The following is an 18,883-nucleotide window of genomic DNA, read 5'->3' as shown; positions in this document are numbered from 1 at the left end:
CAAAAGAACATTTGTAGATTATCTCAGTACATATAATTAACGTACATAAGTAAAATTAATAGTAGAGCTAAAAGACAGGAAAAGATGGGCCAGGCACGGTGACTTACACCTGCAATCCCAGCACTTTCAGAGGCCGAGGCGGGCGGATCACTTGAGGTCAGGAGTTCGAGACCAGCCTGGCCAACATGGTGAAACCCCGTCTCTACTAAAAATACAAAAATTAGCTGGGCGTGGTGGCACATGCTTGTAGCCCCAGTTACTTGGGAGGCTGAGGCAGGAGAATGGCTTGAACCCTAGAGGCAGAGGTTGCAGTGAGCTGAGATCACGCCATTACACTCCAGCCTGGGCGACAGAGCAAGACTCCATCTCAAAAAAAAAAAAAAAAAAAGACAGGAAACGATAAAAATAATAATAATAAATGGGAGAGGAGAGGACAGTAGATGAAGATTGTAAGGCTTCAGAAGTATAAACATAAAAGCAATTTCTTCATACCTTGAACCACTTAAAGTTCAAATAACTGGTCTCATGCAATATTTCACGCAACAGCTTCAGATAGGCAGTGAGTAGCAGAAAGGTGGACGACAAGAAAACAGAAAAGGAAAAAAGCATACAATTAAAAGCAAAATACATACAGCCACTTTGGGAGACTGTTTGGCAGCTTTTTCCAAAACTCCTACCATATGATCTTACCACAGAATCCAGCAATCACACTCACAGTTATTTACCCAAATGAGCTGAAAACTTATATCCACACCAAAGTCTGCATGTGAATGTTTACAGCATCTTTGTTCCTAAGTGCCAAAAACTGAATGGTACCAAGACATCCTTCAACAGCTGAAGGAATGAACAAACCGCGGCATATCCATACAATGGAATATCATTCAGAGATAAAGAGAAATGAGCTATCAAGCCACAAAAAGAAGAGCCTTAAATGCAGATGCTGAGTGAAAGAAGCCAATCTGAACATGCTACATACTATATGACTCCAACTATCAATAAAGAAAACGGCAAAACTACAGAGGCAGTAAAAAGATCACGGACTGGGGAGACGGGGGAGGAATAAATCGGTGGGGCATGATACTTTCAGGGCAGTGCAACTACTCTGTATAATACTGTAATGGCAGATGCATGTCATTACACATTTGGCAAAACTCACGGGACTATGCGTCACGAAAAGTGAACCCTCAACTATGGACCACACAGTTAATAACAATGTATTAAAACTGGTTCATTAATTTTAACAAATACTACACTGACGCAACATGTTAATAGGGGAAACTGAGGCAGAGAAAGGCGTAAATGGAAGCTCTTTGCACTTTCTGCTCAATTTTTCTGTAAACCTAAAAACTGCGAAGTCTATTAACCATAAATAAAACATACCCCTAAAGCATATTATAATCAGTTCACACAATAGCCTCAAAAAGGAAAATACATAACAGAAGTCTGTATCCCATAATGACATGATCTATTATTAATTGCCAAAATCTCTGCATGATTTCTGATGTTTAATACTTGTCAATAAATAATGAGGCCAAAGCAGAAGAAAAATCTGTATTTGAAAAATAAAGGAGAGAATATAAAAAGGGTAAAATCAAGATTAAAGGAAATTCCTCTCCACCCTTGGGTGACACAATGGCTGTCACCATCCCTTCTCTGAAGCTCTCCACTAACCAAGCTCTATGTGACTGTGCATTAGGAATGTATTTGAAGAAAGAGTAGACAAGGTATTTATCTAGGAACAGGGCACTGAAAGGCACTCATTCTGCAAAAAGTTCATTCTCTCTCAGCTTTGCCAATGAGGTTGGTCTTTTTTTCTATACTTGACACAAAAGAAACCATATCTTTGTATCTCACACAGCTATGAAGGGACTCCCTGGGGCACATACTATGTCTGCCTTGGAAACATACCCTTCTTTACTATAGCTACCTTAACTCAAAATAACACCTTGGTCTGACCAAGGGGTTCCTAGAAAGATTCCTGCCACCCTCTCATTGAATATTTTTTTCCTGTTTAACATTTATATTTCTCCCACAAAGAAATGGAAAGGAAACAACTACTGCAAAATTAAGTGTTATGAACCTCTGTGTCAGATAGATTTGAAATCTTTTTTTTTTTTTTGAGACAGAGTCTCGCTCTGTCGCCCAGGCTGGAGTGCAGTGGCGCGATCTCGGCTCACTGCAAGCTCCGCCTCCCAGGTTCACGCCATTCTCCTGCCTCAGCCTCCCGAGTAGCTGGGACTACAGGCGCCTGCCACCATGCCCAGCTAATTTTTTGTATTTTTAGTAGAGACGGGGTTTCACCGTGTTAGCCAGGATGGTCTCGATCTCCTGACCTCAAGTGATCCGCCCACCTCGGCCTCCCAAAGTGCTGGGATTACAGGCGTGAACCACCGCGCCCGGCCTAGGTTTGAAATCTTAAATCACATTCTCATAATGGGAGCTGGGATTATAACCTTCACTTGTTAAAACTATTTCTTCCACTCACTTTTCCCATCTGTAGTTATTCTTCCTAATGAAAAGTCAAAAGCAAGAGTCTGGAGATCTTAAAAGATGCAGGATATATATAAAACAAGCATCACAAACTGCCACAGCAGAACTCTTCAGCAAGTCCCTCCGAGGCTGAGACATGCTTATCTGGGACTCAAGTGCATGGTTTCTATGTCCTTCATACTCACTGTTAACCTTAACTTGTTACAACCTTAACTCTTCTCTTCAATGAGGCAGGGTATGAAATGAATAAAATATTAGCTATTTGAAATTAACGTTTTTCAGTCAGAAATGTTTGTATCTTTTTTTTTTTTTGGCCGGGCACAGTGGCTCACGCCTGTAATCCCAGCACTTTGGGAAGCTGGGGCAGGTGGATCACCTGAGGTCAGGAGTTCGAGACCAGCCTGGCCAACATGGTGAAACCCCAACTTTACTAAAAATACAAAAATTAGCTGGGCGTGCTGGCAGGCACCTGTAATCCCAGATACTCGGGAGGTTGAGGCAGGAGAATCACTTGAACCCGGGAGGCAGAGGTTGCAGTGAGCTGAGATCACACCATCGCACTCCAGCCTGGGGGACAAGAGCAAGATTTTGTCTCAAAAAAATTAATTAAAAAAAAAAAAAAAAAAAAGAAATGTTCATGCTTTTTCTTTCCGTTTAAAAGCCAGGGTTGTGCCCAGTCTTGTAGCAGACAGACAAGCTCCATTTCATCTCGTCCAATACATTAGCACACACTACATAAATATATATGGGATCAGACCTAAGTTATTAATGCAGGGACTTCTGTGTTAACATGAGTCAATTCTCATACAACTTTATTTCAATTCTTATTTAAGAAAGAGTAGACAAGGCATTTATCCAGGAACAGGGCACTGAAAGGCACTCATTCTGCAAAATGTTCGATTCTCTCTCAGCTTTGCTAATAAACTTGGTCTTTCTTTCTATACTTGACACAAAAGAAACCACATCCTTGTATCTAATACCGCTATGAAGGAACTCCTTGGGACTTCTCCTCTATGAAGTGTTTTTGAAACCCTATAAACATACAATATGTATAGTTTACCTAAACTATACTGGTTGTGTGTTACCTTTTGGTTAACCAGCAGCATTGCTTGGAACTGTATAAAATAGCAGACCTGTTTTTCAGCACTGGTCCTGGCTGATTCCTCTTGTGCTAGCACCATTTCCCGCTCTGCAGTTATCTGTACACTTTCTCTTAGTGCTTCTTCCAGCTCTTCAATCCTGTCATCCTTCTTACGGAGACTGTCCTAGAAAATGATGGAAGACTAGGTGAAGTAGATTAATTACTTAACCCAGGGAGAGCCTATTTATTAAGAAAGGGCTGTTTGCTTATTAAATGTTCTTTCCATCAGAAGCAAATCCAGGTCAACAAGATATCGTCACAGAGGACACAATAAAGCAGGCAAGGAAAGGAAAGAAGTAAAGGAGGCCGAAGAAGTATATTATTAACAGCAAAGGGTCAAGTTAGTTAAGCAAGATAAATGTGAGAAATTTGCTCTCTGTAACAGAGAGAACAAAACTGTGTTAGACAGCAGAGGTGGCAAGGGCTTGATTATTTAAAAGCACAAAGTTGTTTTTGAACTACTCTCTAAGCATAAAGCCAGCTTTGATGAGATAGTAATTAGACCGAATATCAAAACACTCTTTCCCTGCAGTTAAGCCTAGATGAAAAAGTGCAGTAAGCAGCATCGTCTTTCAGATGATAATCTTCATAGACAATTGTCAGCAAACGATTTCTTAAAAGACATTAAAAAGCAAGTGATGCATCCTAGTATTTCAAGAATGTATGGTTTTCTCATAATCTCATAGGAGAAAACCAAAAATGACAACTGGATATAAGTGGCCGGTCTGGCTAAGAATGAGCAATTTTATTAGCCAACCAAGCAATTCCCAGCCCTGATGTTCTACACAAGTTTAAAACACAGCTTCTGGAGAGGTGAATGTTGATCTATCAGAAAGTCAAACAAAACCCTACAGAACGCTGAGTTCATGTAAGATAGGAGAGATCTTAAGAAGACAACATGAAGAAGAGTTCAAGTGGGATGGAGAACTGCAGTCATCAGGTTATTATAAGCACTTCCTTCTTTAACTTCTTATGAAACTAGAGGATTAAGAATAAAGTGCTTCCTTTTAAAAACACATAAAAGAGCAAGATTTGCTAAACCATTCTCCAATTTTCAGAGTACTCAGGAAAAGATATCCAAGAATTTTTTATTTTATCTAAGAAACTCAATTATACCACAGCCCACTTTTTAAGTCCTTTTTGACAACTGTACCTTCAAAAATCTAGAACTTGAAATCTGTCAAAGTTAAGTCAGATTTTTCTCCCCACTTTGGAAGAACAGCATCTATTATTTAACATTCTTCTTAATCAACGGTTGATAAATCTTTTCCTCTCTCGTTTTTCTAAATTTTAAAAAATGAGATTTAGAAAAAAATTCACATTTTGGTGCTGTACGTGATGTTCATGTTACAAGTTTTCATTCTTCTCAGAGAACTATGGTTCTCCACAGTTATAAAATACTGTGATCTATTCCCATAAGTGAGGTTCTGTTTTATGTAGGGCAGTTTATCTGTATCAAACAAAACAAAACAAAACAAAAGAAAACACATGCTGTTTGTTGAGCTCTTCCTTCCCTCTGTTGACTTGCCATGAGCAGCACAGTACAGTGGAGGGTTTAAAGGGACGCCGCGCGCAGAGACAAGGAACGATGCCCGTCAAAACAAAGGCCAAGGTGGTTTCTTCAGAATCAAAGAAAACTCAACATAAAAGAAGGATTACGAACTAAGAGATGGATGCAATGATTAGTTCAGTCTTCTCAAACCCTCTAATGAATGAGAATGACTATTTTGGAGTAATGTGGGATTCTAAAATACAGATTGCTGTAAGTATAAAGAAGCATAAAGAAATTATTAATACATAAAGTTGATAACGTTTCTCATTAGCAACTTACGGAAAACTCAGTATTATGTCTTTGTGCGGTCTATCCTATCCCACTCTTAAACTGTTTTTTGGAAGTCTCCTGAGAGGCTTCTATTATCTACATTGAGGCTCAAACAGTTAATTCCAAATAACTTCCCAGGAATCTATTTCAAGCAAACAACTTCATTTGTACATCTGCGTGGGGCAAAAATAGCTTTGTGGCTGTATCAATAAAAAACTTTTAGGGAGAAAATGATTAGTAATTTGTCACAATGCAGAGAATCAAGTTTCATAGTGTTTCATTATAAAACTCATGTCATGACTTTACCTGAAGCCGGCAGTGAAACCAGAGTGTACTCCATGAGCTCAGTGTTCATGGCCTTATTTAAAAAAGATTTCTGGAATTAATGGCAAAGCCTGGTTCAAAATCTTTCTCGATAATAAGGATGAAAAACAAAAGCCAAGTGAAACTACAAATAAAAGGAAATGGCTGATAAGTAATATTTATGTGATATTATAAGTCACATAACATTTCGATGTAAAGCTAAGTATGGAAGCATTTGCTCTAACGCAACTGTATCAAACTAGGATAGTATAATACAAGAGAAAGAAGACGGCAAATATCTCTCTCACCTTCATTTACAAAGTCCAGAATTACTTAATCTATCGAGTGGGTAAAATCTGGCACGTTTTAGTTTTGGAATTTTGAGAGCTCTGCTAAAATAAACCAAGGAAGTTTCTCTTGTGTTGAACCACAGCTTGAATCTCCTATTTAATTTAATAAAATGTTGAGCCACTGTAAGAAATAAACAGGAAAGCCTTTGAGTCCTACAAATACCAGAGTACCAACAGCACTGCTAGGTAATATTTATAATCACTCTTTCTTGTCCTCGCTCTTGCAAAAAAATTAAATCCATCATTTGGTGCTTAGATGATAATATGAATACTCTTTTTGTAAAGTTTAGAACACTAGAGGAAAGAAAACATCTTGAAAACTTTTAGAAAGGCCAAAAATGATCACTTGTCAGATCAACAAAGCAGAAGACACTGGAGTTTTTAAAGGCAACACAGGAAAGTAGAACACAATTTGAGTAATGGTTTCAAAACTCTAAGGGAAAACAAATGTTTACCAATGTAGAATTCTGTATCTAAACTACCAATCAAATATGGGAGTTGAATGCAAAATCCCCCCAAAAAAGTAACTCACTCAACGACTCTCTCAGGAAGCTACTACGGTATACTCTATGAAAATGAAGAGGTAAACCTGGAAAGATGTGGGATCCAGAAAAAAGAGGTCTACCATAGGTGAGTGGTGAAGGGAACCACAAGCATGACACAACCTAGAGACTAAGTACACACTACAGCAGAGAAAGGAAATGAATGTTTCCAAGAAAAACAGCAGATGTATGGATTATCCAAGGGCAATTAGTAAGGGATGATGTATTTTTATAGTAGCAATGATATCAGGAGGAATTTTATGGGTGTAGAAAGGAATCTGGGAATAGATACCCAAGAAAGCAGGGCGTGGTGGCTCACGCCTGCAATCCCAGCACTTTGGGAGGCCGAGGCGGGCGGATCACGAGGTCAGGAGTTTGAGACCAGCCTGACCAACATGGTGAAATCCCGTCTCTACTGAAAATACAAAAAAATTAGCTGGGTGTTGTGGCGGGCGCCTGTAATCCCAGCTACTCAGGAGGTTGAGGCAGGAGAATCACTTGAACCCAGGAGGTGGAGGTTGCAGTGAGCCAAGATCATGCCATTGCACTCCAGCCTGGGTAACAGAGCGAGACTCCGTCTCAAAAAAAAAGAAAAAGATACCCAAGACAGGAAAAACAAAAAGGAAAACTAAGGTACCCTAGGAAAGACCAAAATGTAAATCATAATATACTACATGCCTCAGTTTTAAAAATGTAGACCTAGATATAATTATATTGGAAGGACAGAAAGAAGGAAGTGTGTGTGTTGGTTTGTGTAAAAACACTAATTCCTCATCATCTATGATAAGACGTCAACAGACAATGCCCAAATAAGAAAAATAATAGAACAATAATATAAGAATGTCATTTGGAAAGATAAAAATAAACAACAGTAGAAACAACCAAAAGAGATGAAAGTGGTCATCTCAGAGGAAGAGGAATCAGAGTTAGAAAAGAATAATAGAAGTGACTATTATTCTAAGACATGTAAGTATTATTTGTGTAAATAATATAAAATACATATTGTTCTGATATAAAATCAAAAGAAAATTGAAAAATATGTTAAAAGAGTATCTTGCACTATGAAGAAATCAATAGGGATATAAAGACCTTCTGGAAATAGTTACAAGTGTCATTGTTTAGATAACTGATATCTCAATATGTAAGTTAACTGTTTACTGTGAAAAGAGAAAAGCAGACCAGGCAAACACATCTTCAGGCAGTGCTCATGATCAAAAAAAAGAAAGGTAAAGAGAACAAAACATGTATGGATTATACATCATTGTGCTCTTCAGCTTTTTATTCAAAAGTCCTATGAATTTCTTCATGGCAATATTTTACAGAAGTGGGTCAGAATTATGATAAGAAATTCCTTTCAAGTCTTTTGATAACCATGGGATGTTCTAAACAACAACATTTTTTAAAAGGGACAATATTATCACAGTAAGTTCTTCCATAAATCCTGAAGATTCTGAAGATTTAAAAATCTCTAATCTGTCAATGCCAGACTTTGAGTTGAAGAAGTGACAGTTGTCACCAGCTTCCTTGAAAGTGAGTGAGCCAGTAAGATGTCATATTAGACTTGAGAATCATGAAATGCAACAGACTTCACATACTTCTGCTCTGAGGACCACATGGATGAAGTAAGGGGATGTGCTAAAACCCCTGGAAAGTGCTTCCTGGTGGCTCAAGTGTAAGAGTGATTCTACCATGTGTAGCCTGAGGCTTGGAAGACATGCTTTACATGCTAAAGTGCATTTTCTCCTTCAAAAAGTCCATATTCACCAACCTTCATGATAAACTATGAGACAGTAAGAGCCATTCTGAGTCTGTAATGCTGAAGAAATCTACATATACTATCTACTATCCCTAATTCCTCCTATCCCTGTATTCCTTAGGTTTGAAGGATCTGAAGCATCTGGAAATTAGGAAGTTGACTTACTGGAACTAAATGCAGCTAGAGATTAAGGTAGGACACGTCACACTTAATTTGAGAAAATCATACCTGTTGTTTATAGGCATTCTTAATCTGCCGCTACTTAGAAGAAAATATTCTTCTTTAGCTAATATACTATTTGTACTGTCCAATGCAGAAGCCACTAGCAACAACTAGCTACTGGGTGATTAAACGTGGCTAGTCCAAACGGAGATGTGCTATAAACACACCTAAATTTCAAAAATTTAGTCTTAAAAAAAGGAGGTACAACACTTCTTTAATAATTTTCATATTGATTATATGTTGAAATAATATTTTGGATATATTTGATTAAAGAAAACATTATTAAAATTAATATGTTTCCTTTTTTTTAATGAGACTATTAGAAAATTCAAAATTATACGTGTGGCTCACATTGTATTTCTACTGGAGAATGTGGCACTAGTTAGAGCAGTTTTTTACGTAGGAAATAAATCTATAAAAGGCTATATGACACATCATGTTTTACATACATTTGTAACTCTTTTCCCAGCTTACAGGCTGTCAGCAGACAAATATGAGTTATATAGGTAATAAACACCAACAAAAGCTCCAATGGTACCCAACCCTGATAATTACCATGGTGATAATATGAATAAAACAATTTAAAATAGCATTTATTATTCTAACAGAGAAAACCAAACTGTGGATTTAGAGGGGAAAAATCAGACTATGGTAGATCACCTTAATACTAAAAATATAAAATATCTGTAATCATTGTTCATTGTTGTATTAATTAGTTACTTCGAAACTTAGCAGCTTAAGACAACAGTGAATACTGATTATCTCACACAGTTTGTGTGGGTCAAGAACTCAAAAGCAGCTTAGCTAAACAGTTCTGGTGCCAGGGTTTCTTATGAGGTGCTAGTCAAGATGTCAACCAGGCTTCAGTCCTTTGCTTCCACTTACATGGCTGGCAAGGTGGTGCAGCTAGTGGCAAGAGGCCTCTGTTCCTCTCCACCGGGCTGCTTGAGTGTCATTACAACACAGAGGCTGGCTCTCACCAGGGCAAGTGATTCAGGAGTGCAAGGCAGTTGCATCAATATCTTTTGTGATGTAGCTTCAGAAGCCGGCGCCATCACTTCTGCCTTCTTGTACGGTTCATACAGACCAATCCTGACAGGGTGCGGGAGAGGACTACACAAGGGCATGAACGCCAGGAGGTAAGGATGACTTGGAGTCAAACTGAAGGATGGGTATTATACAACCTGATGATGTAGCTCCAGTATAACAAAACTGGATTATCAATGAAGACAAAATTTCTTCTCCAAGAAAAATGCCTTTTAGGCTAACAGGACCTCAATTATAAAAACACAGCTGTTGGTAAGAGACTATATTAAAATGGAACCCAAACATACCTAAAATACAAAGGCAGATATTATGGAGACTACAGAATTGAGATATGGCTCAGCATTTCACTGAATGTGAAACCAGCAAGATATGCATTATGTCACGAATTATTCAGAATAAACTCTGCAAGTGATTTGAATTCTAATAAAATATTTTCTTGTGACTATGATTACAAATTAGAGTAATCCAACGTATTCATAAATAGTTCAACACCAAGAATACTCAGTGATAGGCCAATCATCAAAGTTCAGCTGAAAAAAAATTGGGCAAATGTTTTAAGAGATATACAATGGAGGTTTATCAATAAGCTTAGTCATCACATTTGAGTGAATCCTCACATTTGACTGTTTGGGGAATCAACTTTTTTTTTTTTTTTTGTTAGTCTGAGAATGAAATACTCAGAGTCTATTGGCCCCCACTGAATAAAGACCCTCTTTAAACTCCTGTTTCCTCATGAATTTTCATTATAACTGCTTCTAGTCTTAAAGTAGACAAGCGAAAAAGTTATAAAAAAAAAAGGCAAAAACAGTCTAATTTTAAATTACAACTGTGTATTTCAAAATTGTTTTTAAAGAAGTAGATTTCATCAGAGTGAACAGGCAACCTACAGAATGGGAGAAAATTTTTGCAATCTATCCATCTGACAAAGGGCTAATATCCAGAATCTACAAAGAACTTAAACAAATTTACAAGAAAAAAGCAAACCCCATCAAAAAATGGGCAAAGGATATGAACAGACACTTCTCAAAAGGAGACATTTATGTAGCCAACAGACATGAAAAAATGCTCATCATCACTGGTCATTAGAGAAATGCAAATCAAAACCACAATGAGATACCATCTCACACCTGTTAGAATGGCGATCATTAAACTCATGCCTGTAATCCCAGCACTTTGGGAGGTTGAGGTGGGCAGATCACAAGGTCAGGAGATTGAGACCATCCTGGCTAACATGGTGAAACCCCGTCTCTACTAAAAAAAATACAAAAAAAAATTAGCCAGGAGTGGTGGTGGGTGCCTGTAGTCCCAGCTACTCGGGAGGCTGAGGCAGGAGAATGGCGTGAACCCGGGAGGCAGAACTTGCAGTGAGCCAAGATCACGCCACTGCACTCCAGCCTGGGCAACAGAATGAGACTCCGTCTCAAAAAAAAAAAAAAAAAAAAGCCAGGAAGCAACAGATGCTGAAGAGGTTGTGGAAAAACAGGAATGCTTTTATACTGTTGGTGGGAGTGTAAATTAGTTCAACCATTGTGGAAGACAGTGTGGTGATTCCTCAAGGATCTAGAACTAGAAATACCATTTGACCCGGCAATCCCATTACTGGGTATATACCCCAAAGGATTATAAATCATTCTATAATAAAGATACATGCACACGAATGTTTATTGTGGCACTGTTCACAATAGCAACGACTTGGAACCAACCTAAATGTCCATCAGCGATAGACTGGATTAAGAAAATGTGGCACATATACACCATGGAATACTATACAGCCATAAAGAAGGATAAGCTCATGTCCTTTGCAGGGACATGGATGAAGCTGGAAACCCTAATTCTCAGCAAACTAACACAAGAACAGAAAACCAAACACCGCATGTTCTCACTCATAAGTGGGAGGTGAACAATCAGAACACATGGACACAGGGAGGAGAACATCACACACTGGGGCCTGTTGGGGGGGTTTAGGGCTGGGGGAGGGATAACATTAGGAGAAAATAGCTAATGTAGGTGACAGGTTGATAGGTGCAGCAACTCACCATGGCACGTGTATACCTATGTAACAAAACTGCACATTCTGCACATGAAACCCAGAACTTAAAGTATTTTAAAAAAAGTGGATTTGAGATGTTCTCACCACAAAGAAATGACAAGTATGTGAGGTGATGGATATGTTAATTAGCCTGATTTGATCATTCCACAATGTATACATGTATTCAAACATCACCATACATACGTACGATTATTATTTGTCAATTAAAAATTAAGCTTGTAATCCCAGCACTTTGGGAAGCCAAGGTGGGTGGATCACCTGAGGTCAGGAGTTCAAGACCAGCCTGGCCAACATGGTGAAACCACATCTCTATTAAAAATACAAAAATTATCCTGGGTGGTGATGCACACCTGTAATCCCAGCCACTCGGGAGGCTGAGGCAGGGAGAATTGCCTGAACCGGGGAGACGGTGGTTGCAGTGAGCCAAGATTATGCCACCACACTCCAGCCTGGGAGAGGGAGTAAGACTCTGGCTCAAAAAAATATATAAAATAAAATAAAATAAAATAAAAATAAAAATTAAAAAAATTACAAAGGGGAATTATTAGGTTGGTGCCAAAGTAATTGTGGTTTTTGCCATTAACACAGGTACTGTTTGGAGATAAGCCATTTTATAGCACTAATTAGAAAAAAGCATTAAATTGGCAGCCTAGGGGAATAAGACTAAGTAGAGAGAGAGTTTTATTCCATGCACCTGCCCTAACTTGGCTATTTTACTCTGCTTAAACAATTCAGGCAACCCAAAATTTAGAAATGTACTGTGTGTCACAGACATCTCACTTAATAGCTATCTAGAGATAGCAAAGGAACATGCTTTATCATTTTAAATAGTTCATATCACCTAAAATGAAAGCAGTATCTTTAGAGTTTTACTTCAACTGCTATTAACCACATTTGCACTCACCAAAACGAACCCAGACCATTTTTCCTACCATTGGATTATGTAACTGAAGCCTACTTTTGCCAGCCTCACATATTTGCCAAAATCAAATACGAATACTTCACTCACAGAGTACAGGGTTCACGGCAGGAGGTTTGTGTGACTACTTTGAGGGGTCTGGTAGAGGGAGAAGAAGGAAGACCTTTCAAAGAATCCCTCATCTCCTTAAAGAAGACGACTCCTATATTCATTCAAAGAGACTAGGGCAGAAGTTGGGACAGCCTAACTATAGCTTCACTCAGGCAGATTAACAGGGAGAGACTGGACTCTACAGGAACTCCCATGATACCACTCCCAATACAACTCTCAGAACTTTACTTCTTGATGTCAGCTCTGTCAACACCAAGCTACACATCACTGAGCTGTAAGACTCTACCCTCCACTGCCTTTTTTTTTCTTTGAGATGCAGTTTCCCTCTTGTTGCCCAGGCTGGAGTGCAATGGCGTGATCTCGGCTCACCACAACCTCCACCTCCTGGGTTCAAGCAATTCTCCTGCCTCGGCCTCAGAGTAGTTGGGATTACAGGCATGCACCACCACGCCTGGCGAATTTTGTATTTTTCGTAGAGATAAGGTTTCTCCATGTTGGTCAGGCTAGTCTCGAACTCCTGACCTCAGGTGATCTGCCCGCCTCGGCTTCCCAAAGTGCTGGGATTACAGGTGTGAGCCACCGCACCCAGCTAGTTGCCTTTCTTTCCAATCATTCAATCAGAAAAGCAAAGGCAGAGGATAAACTGCAATTAAAATTTAATTTGTTGTTCCCTCAAACATCTCCCTCAAAAATTGTTAACAAGGCTCTACAGTATAGTAACATAAAAAAGAGCTACTTGATAATGGTAGATCTTCCTAAGCTTTTGCCTTTTTCTGCAGCAGAAAGAAGGCCAATTCAGATTTCACAAAGATTATCCAAAGTAACAATCTCCCACATTCTCTCCTCCCTCTCCCAACTCTCATTCTGACATGGTAATGGAAGTCATTTATTTGAATTAATAATAAGAGCTGCTTCCTTGGAAGTAAACACCACTTACCAGATAGACTTTAACCTGTTCTGAAAGATATTAATGTTAACTGTTATCCATTATCCTTAATGTAAAGAGACAGTAATTCTTTGTTACCTTCAACCCCACTGCTTATTCTGCCTCCCTCTTCCCCATCCCCTAAGCATATATACACATCCAGAAGATTTCATTAAAATCATTCAACATGTCAGAATTCATTTACCAACTTCTCAGATGCTTTGTGGGGAAAAAAATTGAAGCCAGATGCACTGATGAAGTGAAAGCTAGCACAACACAGAGACAGAATTTGGTTACACACCAACTAGTTTAAGGCAATACTGTGGGTTAAAATTTAAAAATATTCTCTCCCTCCTTCTCCTTAAAACTCCTTAAATGTCTCCCATCAGTTAAGAGTGGTGCTCTGTTATAACCCCAATTGTTAAAAACCAAAGTCAAAACAAAAGCAGATGTATTTCATTAAATAAACAGAAAAGTACACATATAAAAATGATGCTTTATATCAATAAATTTTACACAGCATAGAGTACAAATATCCCATATAGACTGGGAAGGGTCTCATCCTGAAAATCATGGTAGCTGAGTATGAGAAACTTGGGCGAGGACATGGAGTTCACCTAATCCTAGGACACTGTAAATCTTTGATCTGTAATGCTTATAAAAAGAACAAGCATACCTTTTCAAAGTCTTTACCAAAAAATCCCAAAAATATCTTTTCCTTAAAATAACAGACAACTGATGTGGCCCATAAGAGGCTGACCTTTGCTTCTGAGGTCTTAGAAAATGACTATTTGCATACCTGCTTCTGTTCTCTTAAAAAATAACAGGATTAGTATTCAGTGGCGTAATAAGGCAACTATAATTAACAACACTTTGTTGTACATGTTAAAATACCTAAAAGAATAGAATTATAACGTTCCTAACACAGAGAAATGATAAATGCTTGAGGGGATGAGTACCCTAATTACCCAGATCTGATCATTACACATTACATGCTTGTATCAAAACATCATGTGTACCTCGTAAATATGTATAACTATTATGTATCCATTATAATTAAAAATAAAATTTAAGAAAAAAAAGAATCTCATTGGAGACTTTTCCTTCCAAATGCAAACCAAGAAGAGCTCACACAACACAAAGGAAAGGAGTAAACCATTCATTTCACTAAAGTGAGAACTTAGTAGTCCAGTTTTTAATAATTTTAGTGCCTAATGTAATTTTATTTATCATTTTATGGAGAGCACATTAGTCCTATCAATAAAGTCTTTCAATAAATTTCACTGCTATTAAATTGAACTGACATGTGGCCAGAGGGAAAAGTACTATAGAGTCCATTTCGAACACTGCAGAATTTTAAAAAATAATGTTAAGCCGTGTTTTTCTTTCTTTCTAAATGGTAAAAAGTGGCCCAGTTTGAGATAGGAGTTTTTAAAAGCTGCACACGTAACCAACAATTTGTGTAGGTGCTTCACCTGCAGTAAAAGAGAATTTTCATGCGTAATTTCAGCAACTATCCACAGGGATGTAAAAACAGATGCTGATTTATATGCATACTTTTCCATTGTGATCCGTTACTCTAATATTCATTAAGAACACCATAAAAACTCACCTACGACAATATTCTATATAGAAAAAGCCCTGTTTTACTAAGAAAAAATTTTTATTAAAAAGGAAGAAATGATACAGGATTAAACATTTAAATAGGTGAAGGAAAAGTTCTAGAAACAGGAAATCAAAATTTATTTTTGCAAAAACAGGAACATTAATATATTAGATGTATCCAGCATGTGACAAATCACATACTATTTCTAGAAATAGTATTCCTAAAAAGATGTCAATCTTAATTTTTATAAAAGGCTTTCTTAAATAATTATCCCCCTGGCAAATCTAAAAATGAAGGATAAGTAGTGTTCATTCTCAGAAAGGAAAAAAAATCTCTTACCAAAATGAAGAAACTGTTTTTGTAGACAGAGTTAAATCAAATTACAGAGAAAAACACAAATGTTTCATTGACTATATATCTAAGAAGAGAATATGCTTAAATATATGTAAAGCTGATTTTCCCCGGCTCTATTTCCATTGTTTTCACTTTCTTTGAACTTTATTCTTAATATTCATTGGTTTCGGGAGAGCTGACTCACAGCACCACAGCATTCTTTCAGCATTCCATTAATCTCTCTCACAACAACCTCTTTCAAGGTTAAATTCAGATACTTATCTTTGTTATAAAGGAAAACAAAGCCCCAAACCACTATTGATAGGAGCCTCCTTTCAGTCCACTCTACTTTGCATTATTAGGACGTGACTAAAACTTACAGCCTTGTTGAAAGGTGTATCTGAGTGTCACTGCTCAAAGAATTAATATTCTCAACTAAGGGAAGATGGCATTTCCTGTGTTAAAACATACAAGGCTCTTAAAGGATAGCCTACAGAATTTTAGATAATATTTATTAGGATGCTGAACGGAATATCATTCAGTTCCAAAAAAATTATAACTAAATTAAATTTTATTATTTATAACTCAATAAGTACAGCCATAATTAATGAACCTATGCAAAACAATGTTTAAGAAAAACTAAAAAGAAATTTTAAAGTAATTCTTCACTTATGAAAGATATAAACTAGCTGAGAAGGGAAAATTAAATGGGTTAAATCTCACAGGGGCAATTATAAAACAATGTATTGAAAAGTATGTAAACAATAAAGCATGATTAAACACACAGGCTAAGGAACAATGGATAAGACAATAACAAGTCCAGGCAGAGTTCATCAACAAAAGTTAATTTGAAGGCAGAATCTTTATGTAGTAAAACTGGAAATCCACAGGAAAAAGATTCTGCGGAAGTAGAAGAGCATACATTAGGAAAACCTGTTATATTCAAAGAAACCAACACTGTCAGCTTGTGTAAAACAGAGGAGCCAAGCATCTGACTTCAAGATGAGGTTAAAACAGAGCTTGCTTTAATAGGAGGCTCCAAATGCCAGGTGCCGTGATCTGAATCAGATCAGATCAGAATCAGAATCTGAACTTCGTGTGCTCCCAAAATTCAAACGCTGAAATCTAATCACCAATGTGATGGTATTAGGAGGTGGAGCTTTTGGGAGGTCATTAGGTCATGAGAGCAGAGCCCTCATGAATGGCATTAATGCCCTTATAAAAGAGGCTGCAGAGAGCTGCCTTGCCCCTTCCACCATGTGAGGACACAACAAGAAGGTGCTACCTATGAACCAGAAAGTGGACCTGTACCAGACACCAAATCTGCTGGTTCCTTGATCTTGGACTTTCCAGGCACAGAACTGTGAGAAATAAATTTCTATTGTTTATAAGCTAGCCAGTTTACGGTATTTTGCTATAGCAGCCCAAATAGACTAAGAGACCAGGCTAAGATGCATGTGACAGAAAGTTCTTGACATCTACAGATACAATTAAAATCAATAAACATTTATGAAGTACCAACTATATGTAAAATACCAAGACATGATCCCCAAGCTCAAGTATGCAGAGGAACCAGCACACAACTAGTATATAATACAAAGTAATATAAAATAATCCCCAAATCAATGCAGAAACAAACTAATGAAATTACAACAGAAGGTATGATTAATTCCAACTGTGAGGATTTAGGCAGCTTCGCAAGAAAAAGCATCTGCCCCTTAAAAGATGGGTAGGCTTTCAAGAGAAAGCTTTTTTTTAATCCCCAATTCACCAATAGTCAAATCAGCTAGAACTACGCTTCTATATGTTTTATTTGAAAGGTTCTTGCTGTTGCTGGAATTTACCTAATTTCAGTTCTGCGTATAGCAATTACTATAATTGAAATTATTCTACTTGTATTATAACACATCGTTTGACAGCCAGCAGAAATAAAAAGTTATAATAAGTAATGTAAAGTATAATCCATGCATTTTGGAGGCTAAGGCAGAAGGACTGCTTGAGGCCAGGAGTTCAAGTCCAGCCTGGGCAACACAGCAAGACTCAGTCTCTACTTAAAATAAGAAGAAAAAAAAAAAATTAGCCAGGTGTGGTGGCACACCCCTATAGTCCCAGATACTCCAGAGGCTGAGGCAGGAGAATCGCTTAAGTCCAGGAGTTTGAGGCTGCAGTGAACTATGATCATGCCACTGCACTGTAGCCTGAGTGACAAGAGTGAGTCTGTCTCTAAAAAAATTTTTTTAAATATAAATAAAAACCTCTCTCCTCAATTCTCACAGAGCCCTTACCAGAATGTGAGCTTCTTGAGAGAAAGAAGCTTGTTTGTCTCGTGCAACATTACTGTTTCTAGCATAGAAAACTGCACAGCACACAAAGGTATGAAACAGTGAGCAAACACTTTTGTATGACTCTTGTCCCACTCCAATCATCCTCCAAATATTGCAAAAAACAGTATCCTGAAAATGCAAATCAGATCCTGTCAACTTTTCACGTAGAATGTTTCACTACTTGTAAAATCTAAACTTCTTTTCATGGCCTATAAGGTCCCTTTTGACCTGATCCTTACCTATTCTCTACTTTGAAAATGCCAAGCTTTTCACTGCCATATGGGTAACCTCAATTTTTTGTCTTCTCCACTTTTTATACGGCTTTTTCAGATCTCAATATCCTTTGGGAGGACCCCTCTGATGTCACTACCTAAATTTGTTGCCCAAAATATTTCCCTCCCCCATCATCTATCACAGTGTCCTGTTTATTTCTTTGTAGTACTTACCCTGATTGATATTTACTTATTTGTTTAGTTTTATTGTTTTTCCATGAGACAATGTTCCAGAAGGGCAGAGAACATGTCTTTTCACTGCTGTATAACCAAAGATTAGCAACAGTGCCTGACACTTAGAAAGCATTCGATAAATTTATATTGAAAAAATGAAAGACATCTCAAGTATGTTTAAAAATGAGTAAAATTAAACCTTCTATACTTGAAGGATACAGACAGGTCAAGGTTCATCTCTAGGTCTAGGTATAACTCTACTGATAATAGCCATATTACATCATCATGGCTTGAGGATTTGAGTCTAATCTTTAGAACGATCAACTTGATTAGCTACATCCTTTTTATTTTTATTTTTTTGAGATGCAGTTTTGCTGTTGTTGCCCAGGCTAGAGTGCAGTTGCATGATCTCGGCTTACCGCAACCTCCACCTCCCAGGTTCAAGCGATTCTCCTGCCTCAGCCTCCTGAGTAGCTGGGATTACAGGCATGTGCCA

The 18,883-nt window shown here is 37.8% G+C and overlaps 1 protein-coding gene across 50 annotated transcripts in view; it reads right to left on the bottom strand.

Annotated features, from left to right (window-relative positions):
* The window catches only part of ERC1 (ELKS/RAB6-interacting/CAST family member 1), a 536,900-nt gene that overhangs the window by 252,390 nt on the left and 265,627 nt on the right, over window positions 1–18,883 (bottom strand). For 29 of the 50 annotated variants that reach the window (XR_010148221.1, XR_010148222.1, XR_010148220.1 and 26 more), the window contains one exon: window positions 3,624–3,755. The exons of 7 other annotated variants lie outside the window; for them this stretch is intronic. Coding sequence is in view for 40 of the 43 variants with exons in the window: in XM_054663959.2 (XP_054519934.1) it covers window positions 3,624–3,755 (132 nt within the window). In the remaining 3 variants the exon portion in view is untranslated. Of the gene's footprint in view, window positions 1–492; window positions 547–3,623; window positions 3,756–18,883 lie in introns of all 50 variants that reach the window. 14 more of the 50 variants (XM_063786204.1, XM_054663954.2, XM_063786196.1 and 11 more) reach the window with 1 other exon arrangement.

This window comes from Pan troglodytes, chromosome 10 (assembly GCF_028858775.2).
Source record: "Pan troglodytes isolate AG18354 chromosome 10, NHGRI_mPanTro3-v2.0_pri, whole genome shotgun sequence".
In the NCBI taxonomy this organism is placed as follows: Eukaryota; Metazoa; Chordata; class Mammalia; order Primates; family Hominidae; genus Pan; species Pan troglodytes.
This window is presented reverse-complemented; position numbering and strand designations above follow the sequence as displayed.